This window comes from Manihot esculenta, chromosome 4, assembly GCF_001659605.2.
Source record: "Manihot esculenta cultivar AM560-2 chromosome 4, M.esculenta_v8, whole genome shotgun sequence".
Lineage (NCBI taxonomy): Eukaryota > Viridiplantae > Streptophyta > Magnoliopsida > Malpighiales > Euphorbiaceae > Manihot > Manihot esculenta.
The window spans coordinates 2,219,206-2,229,962 of NC_035164.2; the positions used below are offsets into that span (position 1 = coordinate 2,219,206).

Below are 10,757 nucleotides of genomic sequence, written 5' to 3' on the forward strand. Positions count from 1 at the left end.
GGTCAAAAAGCTGTCATTTTATAAAAGATAAAAAAAAGAGTGATCGGTGTTTACAGTACCGTGTTTTCAAATTAAAAAAATCAATTGAATCGTATAAATTTAAAAATTTAATTTAAGTTTTTATTTATTTCAATTCGATTTGATTTTTAATTTAAAAATTTTTTATTATTTCAGTTTGGTTTGGTTTTAATAAAAAAAATGAAAAAATTAAATCGAACCGAATTATGATAATAATATATTATTTTTAATAATATAGAGAAATTAGATCATATTAAAATTAAAATATTTTAATTAAATTTTAAAATACTAAAAATAGAGTGTAAAAAATAAAAAATTTATTAAAAATTGAAATCGATTAAATCGAATTGAATCGAACTGAATCAGACCGATTCAATTCGATTCGATTTCTAACCAAAATCGATTTTGTTTGATTTTCATAAATACTAAAATTTCAATTTTTGATTTATTCGATTCGATTCGATTTTAAACTAAATCGACCGAATGCTCACTCGTGATCTATGGACAATTATTTCGATATTCAAATTAGTAAGTTGTTAAAAAAGGCGAGTGTAATTAATTTATTTGAATTTATTAAAAGTGTATAAAAATACGTATTTTAAATTTTATATATATATTATTTTTATATTATAAAAAAATAAAATTAATGATTTTTTTAAAATTCAACTAATACCAATTAGTGTATAAAAAATCTTATAATTATAGACGTAATGAAAATTTATTATATAATATCTTTTACCGATAATTCAGACGTCATGAAATGCGTAAATCTAAAAGGGCAATACCATATTATCAAAAAAATGTATATAAATTTTTGTATAATTGAGTGATTGAGACTTTTATAAGTGAATTGAATTTATGGAACGGTTGAGAAAGGGATGTATGAGGTAAGAATAGAAGTTTGGAAGACAACTTGTAAAATCTTTGATGTAAAAAAGAGAAAATGAAATCTTTACTTTCTGATGAGAAGCACTTTGGCATTACTATCATTATCATGTCCACTAGTTGATTATCTCTTATCATCCAAAAATAAAAAGAAATAAAATATAATTACATTATTTTAATAATAATTACTAGTAAATAATTAGTCTCCTTTTATTTTATATAAATATTCTTTTAGCTAAAAGAAAAATCAAATCATTTTTAAAAAATATATTTTTAAAAAAGTTAAGTAATTTTCTAAATTACTATTATATATAAATTTATTGATATTTTATTTATTTTTAGGATTATAATCAAATAACAAAAAATAAATTATACTATTGTAAAATATATATTTTTTTTAAAATTCTTTAAATGTAAGTTATTTTTCTTAAATAAATAGATATTTAAAATATACATAAATCCTATAATCTAAAATTTTTAATAATATTTTCTATTATTTACTATTTCTTTTTTTTACTAAATTTAAAGGTGCAAATGGGATAAGCTTGCCATCATTTTCATGTTTCAAGTTGCCCACCATCACTTGGAGTGTTGTGGTTTGCAGTTGTTGGGTTTTATTAATATTATTTTATAACACTTTTTTATTGGAAGGAAAATATTTTTTTTTTAGAAAATAAAATTAGTAAATGTAAACACTAAATAATAATTTATATATATATAATAATATTGTATGCAATATAATATTATGAGATCTAGAGAAAATATGGTTTTTAATAGTTTAGTAAAATTCTCTCTTTAGAGGAGGACATCACTTTTTCTTTTATTCTTCCTCCTTGCTTGCTAGCGATACCTAATGACATTTCTGCTATAATGACACCTATCTCTGTCAGACAGGTCTGTACGTTTATCTATGTAGGATTGCAAAAGGACTGAACTTACTGTTTCTCTTCATGTCCATCTCTGGACTGACTACTGGATTTGGACTCGCGGTCGACCCGGTCCACCGTACGTTTCAAGTCCAAATTTGAGTTGTTGAGTAGGCCTGCCTAGGGGCTGTCCCGAGCTCCAGATCTGTTCTGCTTTTGTGGATCCCGACTTAGTCTAAGGGAGAATGAGGTCCGACGGTTATCAAAAGAAAAAGTGTAGCTAGTTGAATCCAACCTACTCTATCCTTGCAAGAAACAAAGAAGATGCATATCCCAAATAAGATTAATGAGATTACAGTAATTATATTAAAAAAAATTAGAGAAAAGTGGTTGGTTTTGGGAATTAGTAAAAAAAACCCATATGGGAAAAAATATAAATTATTAATTAAACATGGATTTTGACTAATCACAATCCACAAAGTATACTTAGAAGGAATACAATCAATGCAGTATTCTAAGCAGCCATATGTAAGCATGTAGGCAAAATGACTTTCATGAGGGACCAATCTTACCTTGGAGACAATCCCATTTGACTAATTGATGATATAAAGTTTCTTGAAATTTATTATTTAATTAATTTGCATTAAATTAATTTTTTTCCATTTAAAACTTTAAATTGTGTTTGTTGATGAGACTTGTCTCCCTCCACATTCTCTTAATCTACTCCACCTCAAAATATATATAATTTTTTAAAAAATATAATTAATATCATTAAAATAATAAATTGTAGTAATTAATTTCTATATTATTACAGTTTAAAAAAGAAAATGAATAATAATTTTAAAATAATTAAAAAAATAGATAAAAATTATAAAATTATATTATATTATTATATATAAATTATCATCATAGGTGTGAGTATTTTGTATACATTGACTAAATTTAGTTATCCAAATTTTTACAATGGAGTTTTCTTATAAATAGTGTATGGAAGATAATGACTTATAACAAAAAGACAATAATATGAATTAGCAAAATTAAATTCCAGAGATTCTTAAAGGTCAAAGCTAAAAGAAATATATATTTTTTTTATAAAAATGGATATTTAAAATTGATAAAAAATTATTTTAATATAATAAAATTAATTTAAAATACATATAATTATAATGGAAATTTATAATTTAATTTCTAAATATTGTAATTATTAATAAATTAGTTCTTACATGTTCAGAAATCTATTAAAACGTTCTTATTTTTTTTCTCCGTTAATAAAATAGTTATTCCGTCTATTTTTACCATTAAAAATATAGCAAAATACTAAATACCCTCCTCTTCTCCTCCTCATTCTCCTTCTTTTTCGATTATTCCTCTTCTTCTTCGATTAATTTTTTATTTTTTTCTTTTTTTTAAAATTTAAGTGGACCGGTTAATCACTAAATGCAACCAACTCCATTAATTCATCCAAGCAAATTTCCATGTTAGTTGAGCCGCTCAGGCAAGCAAAAGGATAATATAAGGGGGTGAATTATATATAAAAAATAATTTAATTTAAATTTAATTTATTTTTAAAAATAATATCAGTTGGTACAACTAATTTTAAATTTTATCGTAGATTTGAATCGTATTTAATTTTTATTATCGACATTTGATAAAAATTTATGATAATTTTTCAAAAAAATAATTTTAAGACTCACAATATTTAAAAAGTATGACGAGAGTTATAAGTTCATTACAAAATTTAATATTAAAATTTCATCTGTTAGGGATTAATTTTACATTTTAATTATTTTTTAAATATTTTTATAATTTTATGTATTAATTTTTTTTTATTATAAATAATATTTTTTGATTATTAGACGTATTTTTTAATTTTTAAATAATTTTAATAAAATTTTTTAACTTTTAATCTATTTTTTTATATCATCTTAATTAAATAATATTAATTAAAATTTTTGACAAAATATAATTATTTATTTATCAAAATATAATTAAAAATAGTAAAGTATAGAGTTATTAAAAACAATACTAATATTTTTAATTTTTAAAAATAATTGAATCAAATTATAGTTTATGATAATTTTCAAATTTTTTTTTATAATTAACCCATTATTATGTGTGATATTTAAATATAAGTTGCAATTTTGTAATTTATATATTATTAAAAAATAATAGGCATTATTATTGGAATTTTTGACATCCTCAATGTCAATGAGATGTAATGAGATGTGCTATTGTGTTGTATTCCTATTGACTCAGAAAATTCAGAAAAGCAGTTGGCTTTTTCCATGCAATTAGTGGAGTGCAAGCATATATCACCAAAAGGATGGTCAAATTTTTACTTATTTAATAATAATAATAATAATAATTATTTAAAAAGTAGTTTTTATTATAAAATAATTAAATTAAAAATAAATAAAGTAAAATCTTAATTTAAAATATTTTATCTCTTAATATGTATATATCATACTAACTTGTTATAATTATTTATATATATTTATAATGAATTTTAGTTATAACTCATTAAAATGTATCAATAATATATAAATTTAAAATAAAAATTTTAATTTAATAATTAATATAAATATCAAAACAAAAATTAAATAATCATCTTACGATTGTGAGATGGGAGAGGACATTTGAATTTTGATTTTTTTTTAAATTTATTTTTAGATTAATTAAAGAAAATTATGATTAATTTGACGTTTCTGATAATTAAATTTTCAACTTTCTCTTGAGTGCCGTCTACTAAATTGCAACTGTATCCATTAATCAAATCTTATCTTAGCAGTGTTGAGATCATCTTCAAATATCAATCAATTTTATAAAAAAAAAAAATTAAAATTATCCCAAAAACTATAAAATCTAGAATTTACGTCCCAATCAAAATTAATTTTATAAAAGAAAAAATTGCAACCATCTCCTTCTTAGATTTCAAATAATGCTACAATTTCAATTTTCCAGTTGTATGTGTACACACATATATCAAATAAATTATTTATTATGAAAATTTCATAATTTATTTTTTTAATAAAATCATAATTTCTTATTTCATAATAAACGTTCTTGAAACGAAATTAATTAATAATATTTTTAAAATTTCTAAGGATGTTTAATCTAAGCCATCAATTATTAATAAATTTTCAGTTTTAAATAATAAAATTAAAATTTAATAGAAATAAATCAATAGGTTTTTTAAAATATTAGAAATGTTTTTTAAAATTAAATGATTAATTAATAAATTTATAAAATAATAATTTTTCTAAAAATAAATAAACAAATGGAGATAATAGAGCCAAAAAGAAAGGGCAAAAAACAAAACTTGGAATATATTATAAAAAAATCACATTATTCAAAGCTATTTCTGTAATTCCTTCAATAGATAAAAAGAATAAAAGGAGAAATTTATATAATATTAATATTAATTTTGGTCTTCCATGCACATCTCCTAAAAAAGGCTGCTCTATCCTCTGACCACCACAACCCATCTCCTCCCTCAAACCCAAAAGGTCAAAAATAACCCACTTCCTCTTCTCTCTCTAATCTCTAATCTCTATCTCAAAATCTCTTTCATGGTCATCTCCCATAACCTCACTTCTATTGTAAAGCACTCTTCTTTCTCCTTGCAAGCAATACCCATCTTCTCTTTCCCAAACCTATTAAACAAAGAGGAAAAAACCAATGTTTAATGTCCATTTCATTTCTTTAACCTTGTCTCTGTGGATATGCAGAGTTTAAGTAGGTGAGAGAGATTTAAAGGAGGATTCTTTATTTGGGTTTGTTTCTATTGAGGATGATAGATCTGAAAGAAATGGGAAGCAAATGGAGGAAAGCTAAACTGGCACTTGGCCTCAATATGTGTCTTTCTGTTCCTCATAATCTTGAGCAAGATTCCTCGCCGTCTCCTTCCAGATTCTCTGATGCCGTTTCACTCTCTCCTGCCGGTTCTCTTTCCCGTGGCTCCACTACTCCCACGCCGTCCTCTTCTGGCCTCCGCTTGTCCAAATCCGGGACCAAATCCTCTAAGGTATACACAACCGTATTCATGATATTTAGGTTCCTTTGAGTTTATGGTTCTTGTTAGTTTTTTTTTTTTTTTTTAAAAAATAATGGTGTTTTTTTTTTTGCTTTCTCCTGAAGGAGAGTAAAGCAAAGCTTATTGGGTATTATTTGGTTTCCATTTTTTTTAAACAATAATGTGATTTTAAGAATGTTTTTCAATTTCCCTTTTCCTTCCATGACTGAACGGTGGATCTCCATGGTGGCTTTTGGTTTTCCTGTGATCACGTGGTTTGTTTTAATTTATTTTATTTAACCCTTTTGGAGCGTCTCTAAAGCTCTTATATTTTCATGAGTAACAATGTAGTTTGACTGTGATCTCATTTAAGATGGCTACAGAGATTTCTTATCTATGAATGGAGCTCTCTCATTGTATTAGCCTCTCAATGGATTAAAAAAGAAGATTGGAAATTTTTTGATCAATTAAAATTAGTTTGTTTCATGCTTAATATCTTTGGTTTTGGAGGGTAGTCTAGATTAATCATTGAAGAAATAGTAATTTTTTATGATAATATGTTACGGTTAATGTCAGTTTTTATTACTGTCTAGTGTCTAACTTTTTGTTTTTAGCATCTTTCTCAATTCTCACTCTAGTTTCAATGTACTTATCAAAGTGGGGTATATTGGGTGTGAATGATTCCTGAATATTTGTGAAGATGGGGCATTTGTTGTCTTGTTGTTTTCAGCTCTCTCTCTCTCCCTCAATGAAGTTGAGGTTCCATTGTGGGGCAAGTTAAAGTGGACTAGTCCCTTTAAGGACCATTTTTCACTTTGGCTTATTACAAAAGTTTCATACTACCACCATCTAGTGTTGTTGCTGCAACCCCTCTTCATTTACCTTGATGGAAAAGTGCTTGTCTGGTCAGCACTACTTTCTCTCTCTCTCTCTCTCTCCGCTTTTGATGGTAATTTTGGAAAAGCTGAGGATAGTTGATTGGGATCTTTCTTGCAATAAGCTTCAAGAAAGAAAAAGTTGGGGAGTTAAAGAAATGAAAAAAAAATGAAAACAGGGACAAAATTTTGGGGCAAGTCCATTATTTTCCCTTCTTTCGATGAGCTTTTTATATAAATATTTTTTACTTTGTTTTTGGATTATTATCTTGAAAGGTCCATCATTAGTTTGTTTAAGTGCTGCTCAATTATTCTTTTCTTATTAAAAGTCTCGTCCTTGATTGTTTATAATTTGCCATAATGTCCTTTGCATGCTTTGACTGACTAAATTTAAAAAAAGAAAAAAAATTTCTGAAGCAAGCTCATTATGTTCCTTTTTTTTTATGATTTCCTTGTGAAATATTTTCTTTGATACAGTTAATATAACATTATCTATGTCCTTTTGATTATTCTTTACTGTTGAAAAGTCAGAAGGTTAACATTTTGGCATTAAGTGCTTTGCAGAGCTTTTGACTGCTTAATATTGACTTACTGTTTGGTTTTTGGAAAAGAAGCTGTCTGTAAAAAATTGTTTGAACTCGGGATATTTGGTTTTGTTCCTTCTTTTCGTGCTTCAATCTCGATATTGCGCTGCAGTTGGACATAATTTTGTGATTTTCCCAAGTCTACTGTGATGCCTCAGATCAAGTTGTTCCTAAAAATATAAGTTCCTTATAACTATTGTTCTCAAGGAATACAATCCTGTGACAACAGTAATGTCATCCAAAACTATAGATCAGTTTCATAAATATCAAGGAGGCTTCTCGATTTGCCTATATGTGAAAATAATCTCATTGCTATGAAATTGTTTACTTGACTACTGAAAATTTGTGTATACGAAGCATGTTTGCCAAGAGCTTTGGCAGCATAGGAGGCTAGGAGCATCTTAGGACTAATGTTTCACACAGTATAATATTCATCTCCTTGGCTGCTAGAACTTAAAAATCTCTCTCATGGGTTTGCAACACTAACATGTCTGATATCTCTAGTAGTTGATATGACTGCTTGCTCCCTGGAACATGTGTCTACCATGTGTGATACTTCAAACTATAGTTTACATATTATTATATATAAAATGGGAGTGATATTGTTCTCACCAGTTTGAACTGTTTAATCTGCAGAGTACTTGTGCAATATGCCTGACTGCCATGAAACCAGGACAGGGCCATGCTATTTTTACTGCAGAATGCTCGCATGCTTTCCACTTCCATTGCATTACATCTAATGTAAAACATGGGAACCAGATTTGCCCAGTTTGCAGAGCAAAGTGGAAAGAAGTCCCCTTCCAAAATCCCACTTCTGATATTTCCCGCGGAAGACAAAGAATCAATGCAGTTGGCTGGCCTCGAGATGATGCCTGGATGACAGTTCTAAGACGGCTACCTCCTGCTCGGATAGATGCAAACCGACATATCTCATCGCTTTATCATGGCCAGGAACCACCTATATTTGATGATGATGAAACCATAGGCCAGCAACGTGAGATTACTGAGAGAAGTGCATCTGCTAAAGATGATGTTGATGATCCTGATTCTGTGGGAACAGTAGATGTCAAAACATATCCAGAAGTTTCAGCTGTTTCAAGATCAGCCTCTCATGATAATTTTACTGTACTAATACATCTTAAGGCTCCTGTTACAAGTCAAAGGCAGAATAGCAGCAGTTATCATACTGAATTACCTGAAAATTCTCGTGCTCCAGTTGACCTAGTTACTGTTCTTGACGTTAGTGGAAGCATGGCAGGAACAAAGCTTGCTTTGCTAAAACGAGCTATGGGGTTTGTCATACAGAATCTTGGCCCTTCTGACCGACTCTCTGTCGTTGCCTTCTCGTCCACAGCCCGCCGCCTGTTTCCTCTTCGTCGCATGACTGAGGCTGGTAGGCAGGAAGCACTACAGGCGGTTAATTCCCTGATCTCTAATGGTGGAACAAACATTGCAGAAGGCCTTAGGAAAGGTGCCAAGGTGATAGGAGATCGAAAGTGGAAGAACTCAGTTGCCAGTATAATTCTGTTGTCTGATGGTCAGGATACATATACTATCACCAGTCCTAGTGGGACACATCGTAGAACAGATTACAAATCACTTCTTCCAATATCACTTCATCAGAATGGTGGCACAGGTTTCCAGATTCCTGTGCATACATTTGGGTTTGGTGCAGACCATGATGCTGCCTCAATGCATTCTATTTCTGAGGCTTCTGGGGGCACATTTTCATTCATAGAAGCCGAGGGTGTTATTCAGGATGCATTTGCGCAATGTATTGGAGGGCTGTTGAGTGTGGTAGTCCAGGAGCTACAGGTCAAAGTTGAGTGTGTTCACCGGAGCTTGCATATTGGTTCGATAAAAGCAGGTAGTTATCGAACCAGAATCATGGGTAATGCAAGAATGGGCACTGTTGATGTTGGCGACCTGTATGCGGAAGAAGAAAGGGATTTCTTGGTGACAGTCAATATTCCAGTTGATAGATCTGTTGATCAGATGTCATTGCTGAAAGTTGGATGTGTATATAGAGATCCAATAACAAAAGATGTGGTGACATTGGAGGGAGCTAGTCAAGTAACGATCCAGAGGCCTGAAGTAATTGGAGCACAAGTGGTGTCAATGGAAGTGGATAGGCAGCAAAACAGACTTCATGCAGCAGAGGCAATGGCCGAGGCTAGAGTCGCTGCTGAAAATGGTGATCTCGCTCGAGCAGTCTCTGTCTTGGATAGATGTTACAAATCATTGTCTGAAACTGCATCTGCACAGGCTGGTGACAGATTGTGTGTTGCATTGTGTGCTGAGTTAAAGGAAATGCAGGAAAGGATGGCAAACCGTCAGGTATACGAAACATCCGGAAGGGCTTACGTCTTATCAGGTTTGAGTTCACACTCATGGCAGAGAGCAACTGCACGAGGCGACTCGACCGATAGTACGAGTCTTGTGCAAGCTTACCAAACACCAACAATGGTCGATATGGTAACTCGATCTCAGACTATGTTGTTAGGGAGCCCATCATCTCATCGAAAACTTCGGCAAGCTCTGTCATTCCCGGCTGCTCGACTAGAACCAAGGTAACCGGCAGCAGTATCTCTGAAAGTTCTCCTCACCCTACATTCATATATTCTATATCCAAGGACCATTTTTTGCCTACTTAAATTTTGTTTTTCGTTTATTTTCCTTTTTTGTTGTTTGGGAATTGGGCTAGATTGGAAGGAGAGGGAGTTGGTTTTCAAAATTGTTGGGTAATATTTCCTTGCTTTGGTTATGTAAATGAATAAGGAGTAGGGGGAATAGTTGACAGGAGTTTAAGAGAAAAATTGGTAAAAGGAAAAGGAGGGGGGTTTAGGGTGTTAAATTGTCCAGTTATGGGTTCATGTACACAAGGAAACTTTGCTATTTTTTTCTTTTCCTAAGAGAAAGTGGGGGTATAGCTAGCCATGTAATTGTGGGGATACTTGGGGTGAATTATTCTATTCAATATATAAATATGAAATATCTGCTCTTCATTCTTTTCAATTGCTTACACTAACTCAACAAAACCATATACGAGTCTAACCCAAACAAAAACGTAAAGCATATGAATCATCCATCACAAACGGGTCAACCCGTTTGAGGGAAAATCATCTTACTCATCGAGACTTGCACAGGACCTGACCTTAGAAGGGAAGGAAAAACACATACGCCCATGACCAAGAACATTTTCTGTTTAAAGATTTCCTTCAGAAAAATCACAAAGTTGAGTTGGCCCATGATAGAAACAAAAGGAGCATGCAGAACTCAGGTGATGAGGGAGATCTGAAACCAAGGATGTCCACGGGTGGTGAAGCAGAGCTTTTGACACTAATTGTTCTTGACACTTTAATAGTCATTAAGAGACTGATGCTCATAGAAGGCACCGATAACGTCTCCAGAGATAACTCACACATTGTTAACAAGATGCAACCCATTATCCAAAGCTTGACTTCCCATTGGCAAGGTAATACAGCCAACAAGCCCAACCTGCAAACAGCCACACCAA

At 30.4% G+C, this 10,757-nt stretch overlaps 1 protein-coding gene across 3 annotated transcripts; it reads left to right on the forward strand.

Moving 5' to 3' along the window:
• Nucleotides 1-5,213: 5,213 nt before the first annotated feature.
• LOC110613220 (E3 ubiquitin-protein ligase WAV3) lies at nucleotides 5,214-10,255 on the forward strand. 3 transcript variants are annotated; one of them, XM_021754245.2, is made up of 2 exons: nucleotides 5,214-5,793; nucleotides 7,877-10,255. In XM_021754245.2, exons 1-2 carry the CDS (start codon nucleotides 5,560-5,562, stop codon nucleotides 9,812-9,814), a joined length of 2,172 nt encoding a protein of 723 aa, XP_021609937.1. In that variant the 5' UTR covers nucleotides 5,214-5,559; the 3' UTR covers nucleotides 9,815-10,255. The 3 variants fall into 3 exon arrangements, with proteins under 3 accessions (XP_021609937.1, XP_043811916.1, XP_043811915.1); XM_043955981.1 differs by lacking the exon at nucleotides 5,214-5,793 and adding an exon at nucleotides 5,936-6,686; XM_043955980.1 differs by lacking the exon at nucleotides 5,214-5,793 and adding an exon at nucleotides 6,693-6,850.
• Nucleotides 10,256-10,757: the final 502 nt, after the last annotated feature.

What these genes read in the sequence shown, in the direction of transcription:
- LOC110613220 (XM_021754245.2), top strand. Translation starts at nt 5,560, where the DNA reads ATGATAGATCTGAAAGAAATGGGAAGCAAATGGAGGAAAGCTAAACTG. An exon ending in CCGGGACCAAATCCTCTAAG is followed by an intron (nt 5,794 to 7,876) that starts GTATACACAACC and finishes TTTAATCTGCAG; the next exon opens with AGTACTTGTGCAATATGCCT.